At 52.8% G+C, this 22727-nt stretch overlaps 1 protein-coding gene across 1 annotated transcript in view; it reads right to left on the bottom strand.

Annotated features, from left to right (window-relative positions):
• Positions 1-18889: 18889 nt before the first annotated feature.
• The window catches only part of MXRA7 (matrix remodeling associated 7), a 28466-nt gene continuing 24628 nt past the window's right edge, over positions 18890-22727 (bottom strand). Inside the window, exon 4 of the mRNA XM_042916889.1 lies at positions 18890-19928. Within this exon, the coding sequence (XP_042772823.1) occupies positions 19814-19928 (115 nt within the window). The 3' untranslated portion in view covers positions 18890-19813. The remainder of the gene's footprint in view (positions 19929-22727) is intronic.

The following is a 22727-nucleotide window of genomic DNA, read 5'->3' on the forward strand; positions in this document are numbered from 1 at the left end:
CATGCTGGCCCTGTTCACGCCCGGGAACTTTCGCCAGCGGACGAGGGCAGAAACCACTGCCGGCGGGAGAAACCCAACGGGACTCATCTTCGTGGATAAGTCATTCATGGAGCTCTACTGTGTCGGACGGTCAGGGTCTCTTCCCCTATGTCGTCATTCACATACTAGATGACAATTCTTGTGTCAGGATGGAGCCCCGAAAGCTTCTGGAACCCGCTGGCTCCTGGGCTGTGGAACGAAATTAAAGTTAAGCCCTTCTGCACCCCAAGTGGAACTGGCTTCTCTGTCCTTTGCACTCGCATACGTCCTACCAAGATTTGATCAATGACGTTTATTACGTGTCTTACTGGCTCCTCCCTTGACAATACAGTGAGGGGGTTTTTGGGCCAGGGACCGCCGCTCATCTGTAGGTGTTTCCCTGGCACAATTGTTATTGCGTCGTAGGCATTTAGCAAATGTGTGGCAAATCGAGGGAAGGCCAACAAAACAAATACACGATGACATTTGTAGTGTAAGCCCCGGCAGGCTTTTTTCCCTCTGTCTTTTTTTGTAATCCAAGCGCTTAATTTAAGCTTTACTTGCCAAGGCGCCCGCTTCAAAGAGCATCCACTTCTAAGACAGCTCTCTCGAATAAACACGATAAAGAGCCGGCTGTCCCCCCACCGACACCCAGCCCCGCACCCCCCACCCCCAGACTCCTCAGTTTTAGAGATCTTGGTTGATTTCAGTAACTGACCATCGAGGCTGCCTTTTCCTGTTCTCGTCCCACCCTTTATAAAGTCCTGCTGTTAACCTTTTAAAATCACTGGTAAAGGCTGGGCCCCCCAAACCCCAGGGCCCTACCCTCCACCCCAATAAAAGCAGAGCCCCTGCCTGCGCACGCTCTCTCTCACTCTGTGACCTCGTGGTGTGGGCCCAGGTATGCGGTGTGATTTCCAGGTCCTGTAAGTCACAGACCCTCTGTTTTTCACAATTTCCTGATGGTTGTTGCTGAAGGGCGCCTTGTGATCGGAGTAAGAACCCCCAGGGCTGGATCACTTGTCACATTGGTTTAGAAGGTGGAGAGTCTGAGGGAAGCTCGCTGGGGCTGAGCCTGGCCTAAGACATTCTAAGACCCTTGTTTTTCGGCCCAGATGTCAGGATTAAATGTGATCAAGCAAGCACTCAGCCTAGTCCGGGAAAAGGGCTTGGGAAGAGAATGAACTCAAGCTCCTTGGGGTCTGTCATTATTATGGTGGACACCCAAAACGGCCTGCAAAATGGAAATTTCACATTAGTTATGTCGGTGGCCGAGGGCAGGCCGCCCCAAGATGGACCGCTTCGGCGTGAAGATTATTTTTGATTTCAAAGTAACCAAAACCCCGCAGATTCAGGAAACGCTCTTAATCTCCTGGTGCGCTCCCCCACCCCCCACCCCCCAACGGACTGAAAAGAACTTAGACACAGGACCTGCTCCAGGGACAGAGCTGTCACCATAGGTAACTTCATTAGGATACGAACAGGGAGGCTAGACAGGGAGGAACCCCGCGAGGCCTGTTTGATCAAAGACCTCTCTGTCCCATTGTTCCCCACGGGCCCCGCAAACGTTTGTGCACCGAACGTTTACTGGTTTTCATCTTCCCGTGAGTGAGTCGAATCCCTTCCATTTGAGGTCCCAGATCCCAACCCACTCCTCCTTAGTTCAGGGTGATAAATACACCCCCTGGCGCCTGTCTTTGGAATTTCTATGTCTGTGCGGATTCCCCACAGACTCGGTCTTCCTATCCCAAGACCCTTAACAAGCACTCACGAGAGAACAGCGGGCAAGTAGGGGTCTTCATCTGACGTACTTGTACAAGTGACAACAACCTAGGAGGATGTCCATGAAAGAGGAGAAGGGACCCCTGCCCGTTTTTGCACCCCTTTGGAGCCCTGCCTGTTAAGAAGAAAATGCCATTTCTCTAGACTCAAAATGCCAGCTTGTTTTTGCCTAATATTTGAATCTTTTTTTTTTAATTTTTTTTTTAACGTTTATTTATTTTTGAGACAGAGAGAGACAGAGCATGAACAGGGGAGGGGCAGAGAGAGAGGGAGACACAGAATCGGAAGCAGGCTCCAGGCTCCGAGCCATCAGCACAGAGCCCGACGCGGGGCTCGAACCCACGGACCGCGAGATCGTGACCTGAGCCGAAGTCGGATGCTCAACCGACTGAGCCACCCAGGCGCCCCCTAATATTTGAATCTTGACTCACCTTCCTCTCAAGGTTCAAAGCTCAAAAACGAGGCCCTCAGAGAGACCTGTATCTTGAAAATGGGAAAGCTGGACTTCCTCCAAAGGCTCAGAGGAGAAAGACCACCAGGGGGGTGGGAAGGGGAGGGGGTACCTCCTGCTTACTGAGCGTGGCAGCTGCAGCCGGGCCTGTCACCAGCATGCACCTTTTGGGGGACGGGAGCTTTGGGGAAAAATTGACGCACGTTCCCTAGGGGTTTGGAGTTCACACGGGTGACCACTGCATGACTGTTCACACTAGTGTGGCTCTTGTCTCCAGTCTAGGGGTTTCTGGAGGCAGGACCCTCAGTGGAGTGGCCCATGCCGATGGAATCTGAAAACACTGAGTCTGGGAACGAGGATGGGGGTGCTCCCGTGCCAGTCTCCCGTGGCCCCTGGACGGTGCACAAAAGCCTGGGCGTTTCCTGAATTTTCCTAAGAAGCACAAAGGTCAGAGGAAGGGCGGGCCCCGCGGGCTGTCCAGGTGGCCTCCAGACCAGACCGTGAGCCGGCACGGACAGGCTGGAAGCAAACAGAGCACCGTTTCGTGTCGCTACCCCGACCCACCGAGGTTCAGTGAAACCGCACGTAGATTCTTGTCCGGAGCGCACGCCGCCTGCCCCTCTGAGGGGACAGTTCTGTCCCGAGGCCCTTTCCTCAGCCAGCCTGGAGCGTTCGCCACTACCCTTCCCTTTGGGAAACCGAGGAGCCCAAAGTGCACGGTCCTTAGCACGCCAAGGGTAGGCCTTGAACTTCAGACCTCCCTGGTTGTCGCGACTCCGCGGAACGGTGTCGATCAGAGGCATTCGGGACAAAGGGCATTGCATACCACTTAAGAAGTGTGTTCTTCTAGGGAATTCACGAGAATAAGAGGGAGGTTTGCTGATAGTGAAGGCAGTTCCGGGTGAGTCGGGAGCCCTTCTGACCGCAGAGGGAAGGACCTTGGGGAGGAGAATCGCCTCCGGGGATAACTGGGGGTGGGGGTGGGAGGGCTGGGACAAAGCCGGTCCTCGGGAGTGCTGTGTGTTTATTGTTTCCTTCGAAGCAGCCACGTCATGCTTCTAAGTACCCAGTCACTTCCCTGACAGCCTCTTGAGGCCTTGGTTTCTGTTTGCATTTCCGGTGATTACAGTAAATCAATAATGTTAGATAAGAAAAAACAAGGAAATCTTCGAAGCTGCAAGACACCATAAAGTCTGTCATAAAAAACGAGTAGGTAACCACCTCAGGGATTACACCCAAAGCCACTCCAATGGACAAGCGTCACATGTCCTCCTGCTTTTCCTAGTGGGAAAAGCTGGTCTACGGAGGCCGGCCTGAAACCACCATTCCCCTCCCCCCCCGCCCCCCCCCCCCCCCCCCCCCCCCCCCCCCCCCCCCGGCAGGGATCTGGGTGCCGCTGGAGAGTCAGCCCCCCCTCCCCCCACCCCAGCTGCTGCCCACGAGCCCACAGCCCCCACCCCCCTCACATCTGGCCTCCACCACCAGCCAGGGCACCGGAATTCAGTCCTGTCTCTAAATCCCATTTTCCACGGAAAGAAACCAGGGATGTCTGGACAAGCGGCCCATTAGGCTCCAGAGCAGGAAATGTACAGATGGATTCGGGGCATCTTGTTATGCCAGAAAGCCAGGAAGCTATCAAAGATGAATCACATTAGAAGTTCACAGAGTCTAGTAAAGAACTGGCCTGTACCCTTCAAAAATGTCAAGGTTACGAAGGACAAAGAGACTGAGGAGCCGGTCCAGATGAAGGGAGACAAGAGATCCAAACACAGCGTTTGATCTTGGATCGGATCCCGGTGTCGTCGACTCTGAGTCTAAAGTTGTCTTTTGTCTAGCAAAAGAGCGGACGCAGGATTCAAACGAGAGACGGCTCGTGTCCGGCGGGGGGGGGAAAAGACAAGAGTGTCCAGGGGGGAGAAAGACAAGAGCCCTGAATAACGGTCCTTGCCCCGTATTTATTCAGATCAGAAGGCTTGCAAATGTGATGGGCGTGTACAAAGAGACAAAGAAACTAGGAACATTAACTTGGGGACGTGAGGGGGAAAAGGGGGTTCTGAAGATATACGGTGTTTGGGGTTGGGGTCAACATAAAACAAAATCCAGGCGCCGGGCGGATGGGTAGATGGTTGTTAACAACAGACAGGAGGCACCGTGCCTGTTTACCTTTGCCAGCCTGGGGGATGAGACAGACAGGGGAATAACCTCAGGGTTGACAAGGCACCTTTTCTTTTGTTAACCATCTCCCATCTGGACTGCTTTGCCTGCAGCCCAGCGGTCCAAAGTCCAATCTACCAATTTACCTACCCTGGCCCTATTCTCCTATGAAAGCAGCTTTCTGCTATAGTACTAAACTTGGGGTGCTTTCACCCCGAATATCTAATCTTGTGATTCCTATGTATGGGGCACCTTTCCACTGATTCTATGTCAGGCCTTTGCCTCTCTATTTTGGGGGGGTTCAGCACCTCCTCCCTATTTGAGGGTGCCTTTGCACCTCCCTAGTCTTGGCACCTTTATGCCTCCCTATTCTTTGTTTTTAAATTTTTTTAATGTTGATTTATTTTTGAGACAGAGAGAGCCAGCATGAGTGGGGGAGGGGCAGGGAGAGAGGGAGGGAGACACAGAATCCCAAGCAGACTCCAGGCTCCGAGCTGTCAGCACAGAGCCCGATGCGGGGCTTGAGCCCATGAAACGTGAGATCATGACCTGAGCCGAAGTCAGACACTTAACCGACTGAGCCACCCAGGCGCCCCTGTGCCTCCCTGTTCTTGGAGTGCCAATCTGGTTACCCAAACTCGGGTGTGAGCATTTTATGACTTTGTGTTTCTTTGTGCCTTGTTAACCCATTGGTGTAGGCCCGGGGGATTCCTAAGCTTATCCTCCACATCCTGGAATAGGTTTTTTTTTTTTCTTTTTTAATGTTTATTTATTTTTGAGAGAGAGAGAGCAAGAGTGAGAGCACGAGAAGGGGAGGGGGCAGAGAGAAAGAGAATGGAGGATCCGAAGTGGGCTCCCAATTTTTAAAAAAATAAAATACTTTGGGGGCGCCTGGGTGGCTCAGTCAGTTAAGCATCTGACGTCGGCTCAGGTCGTGATCTCACGGTTCGTGAGTTTGAGCTCCGACATCAGGCTCTCTGTTATCAACGCAGGGCCTGCTTTGGGTCCTCTGTTCCCCTCTCCCTGCCCCTCCCCTGCTCACGCTCTCGCTCAAGAATAAACATTAAAACAAAACAAAACAAAACAAAAAACCACTGTGTTGGGACAACTGGCAGAGAAAGACTAAGTCATAGATTATGGCCCCAAACACTGCACTTGAACAACTGAGCCTTTAGAGCTAACTACCAGTTTGCAGGAAATACGGGGTTTAGAAGAATAGGGAAACTGTACCTTGAGAGCACCATCAGCCAAATCCGGAAGGTGAACTATTCTAGAAAAGACGTATGAGTGACCTGGTTTCTCTGTCAAATCAATGTCATTTAAAAAAATTTTTTTTAACGTTTATTTATTTTTGAGACAGAGAGAGACAGAGCATGAACGGGGGAAGGTCAGAGAGAGGGAGACACAGAATCGGAAACAGGCTCCAGGCTCTGAGCGGTCAGCACAGAGCCCGACGCGGGGCTCGAACTCACGGAACTGTGAGATCGTGACCTGAGCCGAAGTCGGCCGCTTAACCGACTAAGCCACCCAGGTGTCCCAAATCAATGTCATTTAAAACAAACAAGAAAAAGGGGTGCCTGGCTGACCCAGTTTGTAGAGCACACACCTCTTGATCTTGGGGTTGTAGGTTTGAGCCTCATGTTGGGTACAGAGATTACTTAAGTATAAAATCTTAAAAATAAAAAATAAATAAAAAATAAATAAATAAATGAAACAAAAAAAGGAAGGTAGACTGTTATTAGCTAATAAAAGAGACTCGAAAAAAAATTAAAAAATAAAAATAAAAATAAATAAAAGAGACTCGAAGGGTGCCTGGGTGGCTCAGTTGGTTAAGCATCCAACTCTTGATTTTGGCTCAGGTTGCGATCTCATAGTTCGTGGGTTTGAGCCCCACGACAGGCTCTGAGCTGACAATGTGGAGCCTGCTTGGGACTCTCTCCCTCTCTCTCTGCCCCTACCCCACTCGCACTCTCTCCCTCTCTCAAAATAAATAAATAAACTTATAAAAACAAAAAAAGAAGTAGACTCTCAAAGATCTTCCTCTCTTAAGCTACACGGTTCACTCCTCCCTGGGTGATAGACTCTTTTGCTGTCCATGACGCCAGAAACCAAGATGAAACAAACAAAAAAGCAGAAGAAATCTCGAACTATGTTAGAAGCGGATTAGCTTCCCACTGGCAAGTATGATACAAAGAGAGAACATGGGAAAAACCAGATAGCCCCTGCCCCCTCCCCCCACACCCCCAAACAGAAGCTTTAAGCATCATACTCAGGTCTCAAGTAACAGTTTGGACATACGTAGGACAAATTTAAATTCTACTGATGTTTGTCCAACAAACATTCACTCTTTAGGTCTGATCATCTATTTGCCATGGAATGATTTTTTTTTTAATTTTTTTTAATGTTTTTATTTATATTTGAGACAGAGAGAGACAGAGCATGAGCAGGGGCGAGGCAGAGAGAGGGGGGAGACACAGAATCTGAAGCAGGCTCCAGGCTCTGAGCTGTCAGCACAGAGCCCGCCGTGGGGCTCGAACTCACGGAGTGTGAGATCATGACCTGAGCTGAAGTCCGACGCTCAACCGACTGAGCCACCCAGGCGCCCCTGGAATGATTTTTAATATCCGCCTGTCGCAGGGTGGGCTTTTCTTCTCCCCGTCTTTTCTCCCCTCTCCCCTCCTTGAGTGGGAGTCTTTGATAAGGGGAGAAAAAAAGACAGTCACATCGTAAGACACGGGCGCAAAGGAAGAGCAAAGTGCGTTTGTTGCGGACGTGTTTTGCCCTGACGAACCGGGTAGATTTCAAGCCCAGCTAGGTCTCCCCCCAGACCACCACCCGTGAAACGTGGTAAGAGCGTAGTGCATGGCCGTGGTGCTGCCCAGATTCCCCTTCAGGACTGGGGCATTCCCCCCACAGCGGCTGCGGGGTTAGCTGGTAAATCATCTTCTGGAAATTTCCCTCCGTTGAGGGCACCACCCTGTGCCCAAGCAGGTTACAGCTACTTCCTCGGGAGCAGCTTGTATTCGGTGACTGGTCCGAGTGGAATCTCAAGGAACTGGTTCTCTCTCCTGCACTTGGGATCCCGGTGAAGACCATTCCAGCTTTGGAACTCCCTATCTGGGGCCTCTCTGCAACTCCGTGGGGGCCCCTCTTCTCCTCCCGCCGTGTTGCGCTTCCTTTGCTCCTTCCTTAGCAGTGGTGTTCCCGGTGCTCCCAACAAACCTGCCGAAGGACACTGGTTGTTTTCCATTTCCTTATCTTCCGTTAAGATAATTGCCATCTTAATGGGAGGAAGGTGACAGTATGTTCCAAATGTCCCTGTTTTGTCATTTTGGCTTCAGCTGCATATGTTGTTGGGGAAGAAACTTTTTCCTCTGTCATTCACAGGTTCTTCCAGCTGGTCTCAGAATGAAATTGAGGGGCGCCTGGGTGGCTCAGCCAGTTGAGCGTCTGACTCTTGATTTCGGCTCAGGTCAGGATCCCAGGGTCACGCGATGGAGCCTGCTTGGGCTTCTGTCTCAATCTCTCTCTCGCTCCTTCTGTCCCTCTTCCCTGCCCCCGTGCTCTCTCTCCCCCTCAAAATAAAATCAAATAAATCTTTAAAAAAATAAGGAAATTGACGTGACACGGATTAATAGGGGGAAATCGAATTTAATTTCATACATATGGGAACCCCACATACAGGAGAGGTTCAAAGACCGAAAAGTAACCGAAAGGTGCATGTGCCATTCTGAGCTGAGGAATGGGATGGGAGCCTGGGCAGGGGAGGAGGGCAACTCACAGGCAATGAGAACAGATGCTTGGTAATTACATGTTTGCCCTGCCGTATAGACGGGTCACTCAGATAAAATTAATTTTTGTAAAAACTCCCATTCTGGGATAGACCTCCAATTTAAGTTCTTCTAGGTAGTTAAGACACGGTCAAAAAAGTTTCTCTTGAGTTTTCAGGTCTTGATTGCATTTGGCTCAAAATAATTCAACGGCCAACGCGGAGCATTTTGGGGAGACTTGTTCTGATCCCCTTTCAAACGTATCTTACAGACACAAAAAAACCTTCCAGTTTAAGCTGAAATCTTCTCCGTTCACCATCCTGATTCCATTCTTCCTCCTTCCGATCTGTCAAGAATGGGGTCGTTTCCAGCCCCGATTTTTGTACCTTTAGAACGTGGGTGTCGCGTCTCAGTCTGTGGTCCCCAGAAAGCAGAGCCGAGATAGGACTTGGGTGCAGGTTCATTGGGGAAGTGTCCCTAGGAAGCAGGCACGAGGAAACGGACTGAGCCACTGACACAGGGCGGGAGGAAAAGCCCGTGTGGGAGCCCTGTTGGCCGGCTGCCACGAAGATAGTAGCCTGGGCATTTATCCAACACTCCTGTTTACCACTGATGGAGGGTTGCCCTTGCACTTCCTGGTTGCCCTAAGGGCCGAGTCGAAACAGAAAAGAGAGAATGTGGAAGGTGCCTGAGGAGGTGTCTAAACACAACAGAGGTCCTGGGGGGGGGCAGCCAGCCAGGTACTAACCAAAGGTCCTGGGCTGAGAGTTCATCTAGTCACCTGCAAAGTTTGGGTGCTTGACGCCTCGCTGCCCCCTCGGGCCCAGTTCTGGTTCTCTGGCCCTCGTGGTGGCTTGAGCTCCCAATTTCCTTTTAGCATAACTCCCCTTCCTCTCAAATCTTCCAGAAGTGGTTTCTCATCCTGGCATCAGTGCTGACAGATACAGTGTGGAAGTGAAAAGCGAGAATTCCGCCATTTGTAGAAATGATTTTCTCTGTTTGACCCCCATCTTTGGCGTCTGATATCTGTATTATCGGTGGGAAAGGAGGCCGTGAGAGTCTCGTTCTAGCCTCCTCTTACACCCCGTGGTGTGCCCACCTCCCCTGTGAGATTCCCTGTTTGCATTTATAAGGGCTACAGGGTTGCCAGGGGCATGGGGAGGGGGGCGGTCAGAAGCCGTAGGTGGCTCTACTGGGTATCTTCCTGGGGAGGGGGGCTTGGTGCTTCTGGGCCGGCCCGAAAGGGCGTGGGGTCATAGGACCCACCAACCTGACCAGTCCCGGGAGGTCTCTAACAGGTCGCCTGGCTCCTTGTCCCGGAGGGCTCCATGCTGCAGGGACCATTCTAGGCCGTGCAGTAATCCTGGAGGGAGCAGTTCTCTGCAGTACCCTGGGCCGTGTGGTTCTTCTTCACTCCAGCCACTCAAGGCGTCTCAGGGCAAAGGCAGTTCAGCTACAGCCCCCCCCCACCCCCAGCCACGCAGCTTCCCGTAGCTTTTGCACCTGCGCCGTTGAGCTACTTAGCCTCTCTAGGCCTCAGCCTTCTTTTCTGTAAAATGCAAATAATACTCATGGTGGATGCATTGATGGGCCACCCAGATTCCCCAGGCCTGGTCCTCACGCTCCGTGGGATGAGCTCTGCATGTCCGTCCAGTCTTCAAAACGCCCTCCGGAGTCTGCCGTGGGCCCTCCCCTCCTCCCGCAGGGGCTGGCGCGGGAGCGCTCCGAACCATCGGCTTTTTTTGAGACATAATTCACATACCATGCAAGGCATCTATCTATGTAAAGCGGACGGGTCAATGGCTTTTAGCGTATTCACGCAGTTGTGCAAACATAGCCACAGTCGATTTTAGAATGCTTTCCTCGCTCCCCCAAAGTACCCTGTACCCATTAGCGGTGACCGCTCTTGCCTTCTACCCCGCCCCCAGCCCGAGGTAACCACGAATCTACTCTCTGTGTCTCTCGATTTGGCGCTTCAGGACATTTCGTATAAATGGAATGGTACAATATGTGGTCTTTTGTGTCTGGATTTTTCACTTGGCGTATTATTTTCAAGGTTTATCCATGCGGTAACATGTCAGTACTTGGTTCCTTTGTAGGGCTGAATCATATTCCATTATACGGTTGGACCACGTTGTGTTTAGCCATTCACCAGGGTATGGACATCTGGGTTGTTTTTACCTTTTAGCTATTATGAATAATGCTGCTCTGAACATTCACGTCAAGGTTTTTCTGTGGGCATATGTTTTTTGGTTGCCCCCCCCCCAGCTTTATTGAAATATAATTGACATACGACCTTGTGTAAGTTTCAAGTGTAGAATGTGTTGATTTAATACACATATACTGCGGGGCGCCAGAGTGGCTCAGTCGGTTGAGTGTCCGACTCTTGATTTCGGCTCAGGTCATGATCTCACGGTTCTGCTGAGCACGGAGGCTGCTTGGGATTGTCTGTCACCCTCTCTCTCTCTCTCTGCCCCTCCCCTGCTTGTGCGTGCTCTCTCTCTCTCAAAAAAAATTTAATTAAAAAAAATAATACAAATTAAAGATTTAAAAAATACACATATATTGCAAAATGATTTCTACCATGGTGTAAGCGAACATCTCCATTACAACCTACGATTACCATTTCTTTCTTTTTTTTTTTTTTTTAATGAATGCGGACATACGTTTCGATTTCACTTGGGTGTATACTTTGGAATAAAATGGCTGAGTCATGTGGCAATTCTTGAACCTTTGGAGGAATCGCCCCTGTTCCACAAAGCAGCTGCACCGATTTACATTCCCGTCAAGAGCGAAAGGGTTCCAACTTCCCCACATCCTCACCAACACTTAACATCTTTTCTGTTTAATTTTTTTTTAATGTTTATTTAGTTTTGAGACAGAGAGAGACAGAGCATGAACGGGGGAGGGTCAGAGAGAGAGGGAGACACAGAATCGGAAACAGGCTCCAGGCTCCGAGCTGTCAGCGCAGAGCCTGACGCGGGGCTCGAACTCACGGACCATGAGCTCATGACCCCAGCCGAAGTCGGACGCTTAACCGACTGAGCCACCCAGGCGCCCCTCCTTTGCTCGTTTTAAAACCGGATCATCGCCGATAGTTTTGGAGTCGTTTCCTTCTCCCATAAAAGAAGAGCGTTACTGCGGACTTCACAGATTTGCTGGGACGATTTCACACAGTGCCCTGCGCTTCGCGCGCGTTCCAGAAAGTTGGTGAACCTTCATCTCACCTTGCCTCAAAAGCAGAAATCAAATCAAATTCATCCTGCGCAGCGCTTCGCAGGAGGACGCGTGAGGACGGGCGCAATAGACGTCTGGAGGCATAAATGTGCCAATTCACACGACTCAATGTCCCAATTTGCGTCTCCGGTGCCTTGCCCCCTTGCTCCCATTTCTCTCGGCGAACCTTTTCTTCTGGGAACAATTTTCTTAATTTTATTCCCCTTGCCAGCTGCTTCCCGGCCTGAAATTTCGCTGGCAGTGTCACTGAAGCTGATTGCAAGACAAGCCAAGACACCACCCCACAGGGCTGGGGGGAACCTGAGAAACTTTTGAAGGCACCGAATGCCTGGCGGCACAACATTGTCCCCCTTGGGAGAGCGCAACAGAAAGCAATGAAAGGCATTACAGAAGCGGTTTGAGATTTTCAAAAAAAAACCCCTGACTGCAGACTGAGTTATTGAACGGTTCAGTAACCCTTAACGTCCCCCGCCTGGTCTGAGGTATAGCCCTCGTTCTCATTTGTAGAGAACCAGGCCACTCACTGGCAGGTCCAAAGATTCGCGATTGGGGCTTGGGGGTGGGGTCCCCGCTAGGGTGTGGACGGATTTGGATGTCGGACAGGAAACAACTGAATCACTCAGGCCCAGTGTGAGTTCTGCCTGATTGCACACTTACTCAGCGGTGCTTTGGTAAACCCGGCTGGATAATCGTGTTTACCAGGTGAACCCGCCCGGGGCACGGTGGGAAAGGGCAAGCACAGGTGAGGAAGGTGTCTCATTCCACCTTGCCCCTTCTTGAAGGGAAGCCCAGTACCAGAGGCACCACGGGTGGCAACGCGGGTGCGTGCGCTTGTGCGATCAGAAATTTCTGCTGGATTGTACCTTAGGCCCGGGTATAACCGGGGAGGTGAAAAACAAGGAGTGCGCGTGTGTGTTGGATTCAGCTGCAGAACAGGGGTCTTAAACCCTGGGCCACCGGACGGCGGGACTGGGCAGTGCTGGGGGAAGAAGGTGGGGATAGTGCGCTCCGGGGTGCAGGGACCAGAGCGACTTCGTATGCGGGGAGGCGGGTCCTAGCACGACGGACTGTCCCGTCCGGGCCCCTGGCCCTGTCGCGGGAGGGAACTGGGAGCCAGCTTCTGGCCGTCCAGCTCACCAGGCCGCAGCCGGAAGCGGCGGCACCCGGGCTGGACAACGAGTCCCCGGGGAGCCGCAAACACCTTGCAAGGTCCGGGCAGAGCCAGACGCCAGACGCCGCCCTGGAAGCCCCTGGGGCGAGGGCGGGGCCTGGCGAGGGCGGGGCCTGGCGTGGGCGGGACGGACCAGATCGCGCTTCTCATTGGACAAGTGCCCCTGTCCATCACCGAGGAAATGAGACCGGACGTCCGGGACTTTCCTCCTCGAGGGAAGGAGGGCTCTGGCTAGATGGAAGGATGCGGTACCCAGTAGCAGTCAAGATGTTTGCCTTCGCGAGAGATTGGCATTTGCTCTAACCACTGAGGCGTCGCGGAGGGATACCGGTCGTGGAAGGGGATTGGCTGCAGCAGCCAAATGCTGGGACTTGGGGGTGGGGCTTGGGGGGAGGTGCCGGAAGCCTCATAGTCTATAAAAGGGACGCTTAATGCGCAGGTGAAAGGGTTTGGGCTGCTTCGAGTTTTTTGGGTTTTAGGCTGGTAGTTAGGTTTGCGGTTTTCATGAAGGCTCCTGAGTTTGGTAGGCTTTTCCTGGAATTACCGAGATTTTGTGGACTCCTTAATAAAGCACCCCGTTTCACGTTTAGGGTCAGGACTGGACACTAAGGGGCGCTGCGCCCGGAGCGATGACCGAGACTCGGAAACTTCCGTGTTCCCCGGGTTAAAGCGAAGGTTAAATGGAGGGAATTCAGTAGAAAACAGGAAGAAACAAGAACGGAAGTTTGCAGGGGGAAAACAATGCAAGGAGCCCCTAAATATTTGAACGGATGCTCAGCCCTTCTCGTAATAAGAAAGATGTTAATTAAAACTTAGCTGTGAGCTGGCCATTGGCGGGGGTTGGGGTGGGGAGTGTCCCCAACGCCTGCACCGGGCACCAACCCCGCCGCGCCCACCCTGAGTCCTGCATCGTGTCACTTGCTGGCAATGCCGGAGACCCGTCCACCCGTTCCCCTGATGGGGACCCCTTCTCTTCCTCCCTTCCCCCACGCCCTTCATCATCACATCCCAGCCTTTCCTAAGTTGCCTCTTTCTAGGGCCCTTACCCTTTGCCTTGGCAGACCCCCTCGTAGCTCCCACTGCTCTGCCTACCCCCTACCATCTGGACAACACAGACTTTCCAGAAACCAAAGGCATGTCCTGAGGGGCTTCCAGTCTGGACAAGATGGCATAGGCTTGTCTGTCCGCTCTTCCTGACTAATCTAACAATAAATGCAGGAAATAAGAGACCATGAAAAGGGGCGCCTGGGCAGCTCAGTCCATTAAGGGGTCCACTCTTGATCTCGACTCAGGTCATGATCTCAAGATTGTGATTTCGAGTTGCACATTGGGCTCTGCGCTGATAGTGCTGAGCCTGCTTGGGATTCTCTCTCTCTCTCTCTCTCTCTCTCAAAATAAATAAACATTAAAAAAGAGAGAGAGAGAGAGGGACGCCTGGGCGGCTCAGTTGGTTAAGCCTCTGATTTTGGCTCAGGTCATGATCTCGAGGTTCATGGGTTCCAGCCCTGCATTGGTCTCTCGGCTGACAGTTTGGAGCCTGCTTCGGATTCTGTGTCTCCCTCTCTCTCTGTGCTCTCCCCCCCCACTCGCACTCGGTCTCTCAAAAATAAATAAGCATTTAAAAAAAGAAAAAAGAATTAAAAAAAAAACTTCGCTGAGCTAACCTTTCCGACCTGTCAGATTGGCAGGAACTTTGTTTGACAGGGTACTGAGTTAGGCATGGAGCTGGCGGTGGGCAAACTGGCCCAGCCCCCCGGAGGCCATGGTGGGGATCTCACAAAATAACATGTATTCACCTTCCTCCTAGCAATCCATTTTTACGGACCTACTCTGAAAATACACTTCCACACACAGGATACAAACCGTGTGCACAAAGCTTTATTCACAGTGGCATTATTTGAATTAACAAAAGATGGGAAACTACACGAACGTCCATCAGCAGGGAATGGATGGACAAACTAGGCTGTCAGCACTATGTAGCATTATATATATATATATACACATATATGTACATACATGTACATATATGTATATGTATGTATGTACATATATGTGTGTATATATATATTTTTCAATTTACTTTTTAAAGTGTTCTCTCTTTTTTAAATTCCTTTCAATGTTTATTTATTTTTGAGAAAGAGAGAAAAGGGGAGAGAGAGGGAGACCCAGAATCCGAAGCAGCTCCAGGCTCTGAGCTGTCAGCACAGAGCCCCGATGCGGGGCTCGAACCCACGAACTACAAGATCATGACCTGAGCTGAAGTTGGACGTTTAACTCACTGACCCACCCGGATACCCCAGCGGCGTGTAGCATTACAGAGCGGACTATGAAGCATGAAAAAGAATGAGGACACCAGGGGTGTCCTGGGTCCTGTGGCGTGAGCTCCAGACGCTAAGCAGGCTGCTACCTTCAGCAAAAAGAAATGCCAAAAGGACAGAACCAGCACGATAAAAATAGTTGCTCCTAAGGGGTAGAGGTGGTGGTGGTGAGTCTGGTGGAAGCCGTGGGGGGTGGGGGTGGGAGATAGAATACAAATAAAGTGATAGTAATAATAATAGTAAAAGAAACCCAAAAATAAACCAAACAAAAATCTGTGACAGTAGAAATTTGCCAAGATTGGCCCCTCTTCTCCCGGGACCCGACATTAGGTCGCGAAAGCGCAGGCATGCTGGGTGGGCGTCAAGGTCTCCCAAGTGGGGCCACGCTGCAGACTGCCCTAAGGGTTTCCAGCATCCTGCCCCTCTCCGGGGCTCCTGGGGGAGATGAGGAGGGCAGAAAGGAAATGACTTGTCTCTGCTTCTAGGTAATACAAACCTCCCCTCCACCGTGAGAAGGAGACACTGGACGTGGATCCCGGACAGTGAGGATGAGGGGCCCAGGAGAAGAGGGGAAGAGGGTGGGTCTCAGCACGCCCAGGCAACGGCGCACGCGCGCGCGCACACACACACACACACACACACACACACACACGGGTTCAGAGGCGGAGCTTCTCGACGCTCCTCCCCAGCACTGCCTCGTTCCACGCACGGGATGCCATGGCCTTCCAGAAGCACGTGGCCTGGCCTGCCTGCACCTGGCCAAGCCTACACCCGAGTGTACATCCGGGCCTTCCAGGCCCGGAAAGCTGCCCAGAGGATAAACTTGGGCTCTGTCAATCGGAGGTCCTTTGGACAAATGTATTTTCTCACAGTGAAACTGGGAAAAACAAAACTACTCAAAGTGATCTGTTCTTAGGAATCTGATTTACATTTTCAGATTAAAAAACAAAAATTGAGGGGCGCCTGGGTGGCCCAGTCGGGTAAGTGTCCGACTGTGGCTCCGGTCGTGATCTCACGGTTTGTGAGTTGCGAGCCCCGCGCGTCGGGCTCTGTGCTGATGGCTCAGAGCCTGGAGCCTGCTTTGGATTCTGTGTCTCCCTCTCTCTCTGCTCCTCCCCCGCTCATGCTCTGTCTCTCTCTCTCTCTCTCTCTCTCTCTCAAAAATAAACATTAAAAACATTTTTAAAAAATTAAAAAAAAAGGGGGTGCCTGGCTGGCTCAGTCAGTAGAGCAAAGCAACTGTTGATAGTGGGGTTGTGAGTTCAAGCCCCACGTTGGGTGTAGAGATTACTGTTTTTTTTTTAACGTTTACTCATTTTTTTAAAAAATTTTTTTTAATGTTTATTTATTTTTGAGACAGAGAGAGACAGAGCATGAACGGGGGAGGGGCAGAGAGAGAGGGAGACACAGAATCGGAAACAGGCTCCAGGCTCTGAGCCATCAGCCCAGAGCCCGACGCGGGGCTCGAACTCACGGACCGCGAGATCGTGACCTGAGCCGAAGTCGGACGCTTAACCGACTGAGCCACCCAGGCACCCCATCGTTTACTCATTTTTTGAGAGACAGAGTTGAGAGCCAAAGTTGACTGCTTAACCAAATGAACCACCCAGACTCCCTGAGATTACTTTTTTTAAAAAAATCGAGAACAAGAACAAATCACCCAAAAAGGGGGGAAAAAAGAGCTGTGTGCACAAGGAGTTCACAGCAAGTTTACTTTAGGTTTTAGGCTACTCTTAAAGCTGCTTAGATTGCACATTTTCTTCACCCTGGCCATTTTCAGTGCAGGAAGGAAGGAGACACCTAAGTTTGTCTCGATGGTGGCAGTTACAATGGATATTTTGAAGGAAGGTAGCCCTGAAAGGTTTCTAGCAAACAGGGTTTGGTAAATAGAAGTGAACTGTCTGTGGACTTGGTTTTGAACCCACTGGAGGTGGTGATGGATGCGATGGGTGACAAGCCACTGCTATTTGTGACAGGTAGTAAGGCCAGCCTGTGCGCGGGGCTCCAGGGCGGAGTGGCGAGGGGGTGCAGGGGGAGGCACTGAGAGTGGCTGGGCAGACACTCTGGGCGCCGAAAGTCTCAAGCCCCAGACTGGAGAGAGTTCTTCAGATTGGCCTCTGTCAGCCCCTGCGGCTCTGGGCCCTGCGTGGCGGTGACACGCCGGCAGTGTCCTGCCTCCCCGCCCCCCCCACCCCAGCCCAGTACCTTAAACTTTTTAGTGGCGTTAATGGCATCGAGGTCATTTTCTTCCAGCCGCCACTGCGAGCAAGGGGGGTCTCGGCTTCAGCTTGCAGGGTGGCGTATTACCTTGTGGTTGTGCGTTATGTTCTCGCCATCGACTCCGCGAAACTTCTAAGAGCGGGTTCCCAATCTGCAGGTACATTTTGTCAGAGGCGTTTTGATTTTCCTGCCCCGGAGCAGCACTGACCTCTGGTGGGACAGATGGGTGACCGTTTCAAATGGGTCCTAAGAGGATTCTTCTGGCCACAGATGGACTCGAGGGTGTCCCAGTGAGGCAGAGGAGGTGACGGAAATGGTATAAACGGAAGTGGGCGCTTATCTGGAAATGGCATCGGAGCCAACAGTTGCCAGTGAGCCAGTGGTGTTTCCTCAAAGCGCTAGGGGCCAGTGTGGACCCTGGGCCGCAGAACCACCACCAGGGAGGTATGCAGGGTGGTGTATGCAGCATATTCAGAGGCTCCCAAGTCCCCAGCAGGTGACAGTGGTCCTGGTGTCTACCCAGTAACCACCTACCCTACCCAATCCTCACAGAGCCCTGATGGGGTCTACTCGTCTGCTCCTCGGAATGGCCGTGTGGTGACGCGTTGCTGCCCCAGCCCCGGGTATCCTGGCCGACCATGGGGTGGGGGGGTCCCCATCTCCTTGCCTGTGATTGGTTGAGGCATGGACATGTGACATATTCTGCCCAACCGGGACCTGAAAGGAAGGGAGAGGGGCACCTGCATGGGTTCCCTAACTCCTAGAGACACAAGCCAGAGATGTCCCATTTCCTGCTTCCGGATGGGACACCTGAACTCCCACGGCCGTGTCGCGACCACGGGAAGAGCTAGTCGGCCACAAAAGCCCGCCCTGCGAGGAAGACTGAGCCTCAGGGACTGTGGTTTGGGCCCTGTCAGTCTGGGCCTGCAGCCAGTCTGCCTTTGGGCCCCTCACGTGACCTAGCTCTCCTGTTGTTTAATGGGGCGCCTGGGTGGCTCGGTCAGTTGAGCGTCCGACTTCGGCTCAGGTCACGATCTCACTGTTCGTGGGTTTGGGCTCCGCACCGGGCTCTCTGATGTCAGCGCGGAGCCTGGAGCCTGCTTCGGATTCTGTGCCTCCCTCTCTCTCTGCCCCTCCGCCACTCGCACTCTGTCTCTCTCTCTCTCGAAAATAAATAAACATTAAAAATAATACAAATAAGCTGGCAGAGTCAGAGTTTTCTGTTCCTTGCTGTTGGAGCATCTTAGCTGATGCAAGTATATGAAAATTCCTTGACTTTACTTTTCCCACAGCCGTCGGAATTTGGACTCAAGCACGACCAAGTCCTTCCTGTTTGGCATGATCAGAGCTGAAGGACCCAGGCAGGAGGAGAGGAAGGCCCATAAAGCGGTCCCAGGGCAACGCGCTTGGCAGGGCGGCCCGGGGAGAGGTGGCCCTGCCCGCCACACGATGGAAGGGGTCCCTGGGAGGTGACGAAGGGAACAGAGAAGTCTAACATCATAATTTTTTTTTTTTAAAGCAGTGTCAAGATATATATATCTTTTTTTTGGTTTGTTTTTAAAGCACTGACATTTGGGTAGGACAACAGAGAACAGACCCCTCTCCTGTGCAGATTGTCCATAAGGAAGCAAAAGGAATGGCAGGAGCAGACAGGGGAGGTGCCCGAGGAGAATCCCAGGAGCAAGAGGAGAGGACGGAGGGAGAGGAACTTACCCCCATCCCCGTAATCTCTAATGTGAGGTATGCAAAATGCCACTGCTGCTTTGAGTTCACTGTGTTGACGTAGCTTTATTTCGGCAAATACAAAATATTTCTAAGACCGTCATGGGCTCTCTCTGGGGCAGACCCTCTCCGGCTCGGTTGGCTAGGAATTTTCCTGCCTGTGGGGCGAACAGAAACAGGGCCCGTGCAGCAGGCAGGAGCCCCGCCGTTATCTGTGTCCTCGCAAGTTCGTGGACTCCCAGAGGTTTACTGACCTCCTGACGTGTCCCGTGCGCTGTCCCGTGAGGTCATTCTGGTGTTTTACTGAATGCTGTCTGGGGACCTGCTCTCTCCCTGCACACGTGCCTCGCTTCTCTGAAGGACTTTCGTCTCCTTAAAGGGAGGCCCCGTGTTGCATGTGTGATTTCTTCTACCTCTAGTAGCTAGCGTGGCCCTGGGTGCATTATAAGCACTCAGATGAGCCTATATGTGAAGTAAGTCTCGCGCGTCCGCGGGGGAAGCTCTCCGAGGGTCCCAACTCTGATAACACCGATCTGCTCCAGTGTGGAAGGTGAGGGTCGAGTTCGAGTTTTTGCTAAAAGGACGTTCAGAGTCCCCCCACCACGGCCCCCTGGGCACATGGGTGTGGGAAGGATTCAGGGGCGCTGGGGGAAGACGGGTAACAGGTCCTGCTGCCCGAGTGTCCGGTCTAACAACCCTGCGCTCTCATTCTGCCTCAGAAGGCTTTCTGGAAGCTTCTGTGACTGCACGGACGCAAGCCGTAGGGGAGCATTCTCTTAGCAAAAAAAAAAAAAAAAAAAAAAAATGTCTGACTCCGAAGACAATAATCCCGATTGCTGGAAAACCATGCCTAAGTCTTGGGAACCGCATGGCCCGTGTGTAGCGCCTCTACAGCTACAGACGCGAGAGCGAGCGAGCGAGCCTGCCGCAGCCGGCAAGTCGGGGACGGGGCCTCGCGGGCGGAGGCGGCCTACATGTCGTAGAGCCGGAGCTGCTCCTGCACGTCGCCGTCTGTCATCTCCCCAAACGTCTCCTTGTTGTCCTTCATGAGCTTGAAGATGGCCTCCAGCTGCTCCTTCTGCACTCTGTGGGGAAGAGAGGGGACAGAGGAAGAAGGTGCTCGGGGGCCCAGCGCAGGGGGCCGCCCAGCGCGTCCGGGGCCAGGGCGCTCCCCGCTCGGCTGGTGCCGCGTCTGCTTTCTGGGACAGCAAGGAAGTTAAACTGAAGCCAGATCCACTCAAGACACAGGAGCCGGTTGGGCCGAACGGCCTCAGCCCGAAGGTCCTAAAAGCGGGTTCTAAGTCTGGGGTTTTCCCTGCAGGTCTGGGGACCCACGTGACCCTGAGAGTTCCTGCGCCCCTGTTTCCCCACGGGGGCCTTTTGAGCTTAGATCTCGCGTGACCCGGGACGTAACGGGGAGAGGGCTGTTTCCGTTGCGTGGCCGGAGAACCCACGAGAAACCATGTTAGCGACAGCCTTTTAGAAGGATGAGGACAGAAACCGTTACCAGCTGGGAAGCAGGGAGCACACAGAGGTGCGTACGGCGGCTTGACCAGGAGCAGGGTTGGCGCGGGGTCTCGCTGCCCGGAGGAAGGGGCTCCTCTTCCTACTTTGCACACATACCTTATGGCCAGCGGGCGCCCTGAACTGGCCTGCACACAGGCCTGCGAGTGAAGGGCTCTTATCTTTTTCTTTTTTTAAGTTCTTATTTATTTTGATAGAGAGAGAAAGAGAGAGAGAATGAGCAGGGGAGGAGCAACGGGAGAGGGAGAGGGAGAATCCCAAGCAGGCTCTGCACGGTCAGCATGGAGTCCGACGCCGGGCTCGAACTCGCGAAGCATGAGATCATGACCTGAACTGAAATCAAGAGTCGGAAGCCCAGCCGACTGAGCCACCCGGGTGCCTCTCAAGGGCTGCTGTCTTTAAGAGGCTCAGCCACCCCATCTGACCAGCACAGGACAGCTCCCAGGGGCGCGAGTGTTATGAAAGGCTGGGGTGAAACCGCAGCGGGTAACAGGGCTCGGGGCCAGTCTGGGGCCTGTTCCCGCTCCAGGTGCTGGCAGCGAGGCTGGTCCTGAGGTTTCCCTGCGCACCCGCCCTCCCTGCGGCCGGCTCTGCTTTAGACGCCACACGGCAGGGCTTCGGCACGGCCTCTGGCCACCCAGCACCCAGAGCGCTGCCCGGGGCGGGGTCCCACCGTCTGGTCTCGTCCCACCAGACTCCTTCATCGGTGACCCCTTATCTCCCATCCAGCAGGTGGTTTCCTGGCTAGAGCAGCATCTAGAAGCTGAAATACTCAAGTCCCAACTCCCAGCCTCTCTTCGTCGCCCTGGGAACTGTGATTTCTACGGTCCGTTTTCCTGTCCTGCCATAGGTGTTCTGTACCCTACAGTCCGACAAAAGCACTGGGACTGGAAAGGGTGTGTGTTGGGGTCCCTGGACGGCATCACAATCCCCCCGCCCCGAGTGAACGCAAGTTCTCAGGTATTTTCGCCAGCCGCGGCGCTCGGGCAGTTTTCGCAGACATAGGACTTGTACTCTGCTAGAGGGTAACGGGCATCAGAATGAGAGCTCAAATTCTAATGGGTTCAAAGGACATGATTTCTTAAAAGCAAAGCGAAACTGAAAAAAACACACGGTCACCGAGATCATCTACTCAAAGTTTATTGGGCTGAACAAAGGCTGAATACACAGATCCAAGCCATCAGGAGGACGTGAGGCTTGGGGCCCACGAGCCGTGTTCAGAAAGATTCCAGACAACTAACTAGCTAGGTAGCTGACCCGGAGGGAGGCAGTCACCCACTCACGGTGTCATTAAGATCCCAGTCTGGACAAGGCCGTCGTATTGCGTGTGTGGGGCCCTGGGTGCTAACAAGACAGCATCTACCTGTCAGGTCTCGGTGTGGCTGGTGTTCTGTCCCGCGCTCCGTCCCTAAACCTAAGGTTCGAGGCCCAGAGGAGAGGGTCACTGGGAATGCGACACGGCCTAGGGGTTGACATCCCGGCCTTCCATCAGATGGCGATCGTTTTTCTAAAAAACTTACTTCTTAAAAAAATGTTGTAACCAACACATCTAAAAACTGCACATTAGCCTGGTATAGTATAAACGTCGAACAATATAAAATTCCAAGAAACGGATCTGGGACTGCTCTCGTTCTCTCGCGAAATTCTAACTTATCTATGAAACCTTCTAGGAAAAGGCATAGTCGAGAGATCTATTTCAAGCAAACTATTCTTATTGCTTCTGCCAAAGCGAAGGTGGAGATTCGGCCGAGCTTGATAAGAGCGTCAGTGAAAAGGCTTCTTTTAGCAACAAGAGGGCTGGATTCAAGCCTCCTCGAAATGCAGAGTCAGGGCAACCGCGAATCTATAGCCGACGCTGGTTCCCTGCCGCCCCGCCGTCGATATAGCGTCTCTCACCACCGCCCCCCCCAACAACCGCGCCCGGAAGGGGGAAGTGGGTCCCCAGGGAGAGGAAGACGAGACCACCCCTAAGCCAGCCACTGAGCGCCGGCGTCTCGCCCTCATTTGCCTGGCACGCCTCCAAGTCTTCCCCGGGTTAGGCGTCAGTGGAGGAAAAGGCAGGGGCTGGGGGGCTGGAATGCAGCCACATGGTTTTAAAATGACAAGGTGGCTGCCACTGGCCATATCACAGGTGTGAAGGGTGTGTGGAGAGCTGGGTTCAGTGATACGAAAAATCAAAGTCTACGAAACCCTTGCTTAACCGAGCCATCCGTGCCAACAGGGAGGAACGCATCTCCCCCGGGGGTGGGGGGCCAGGGCGCCCCCTGGCATCCTCCCTGCCGAGGGACGGGTCCTGACGGAGGCTCTAGGTCCCAGCGGGTTTATGTAGGCAAGAGGCACCCGGGAGCCCGCGTGGCTCC

This window comes from Panthera leo, chromosome E1 (genome assembly GCF_018350215.1).
Source record: "Panthera leo isolate Ple1 chromosome E1, P.leo_Ple1_pat1.1, whole genome shotgun sequence".
Classification (NCBI taxonomy): domain Eukaryota; kingdom Metazoa; phylum Chordata; class Mammalia; order Carnivora; family Felidae; genus Panthera; species Panthera leo.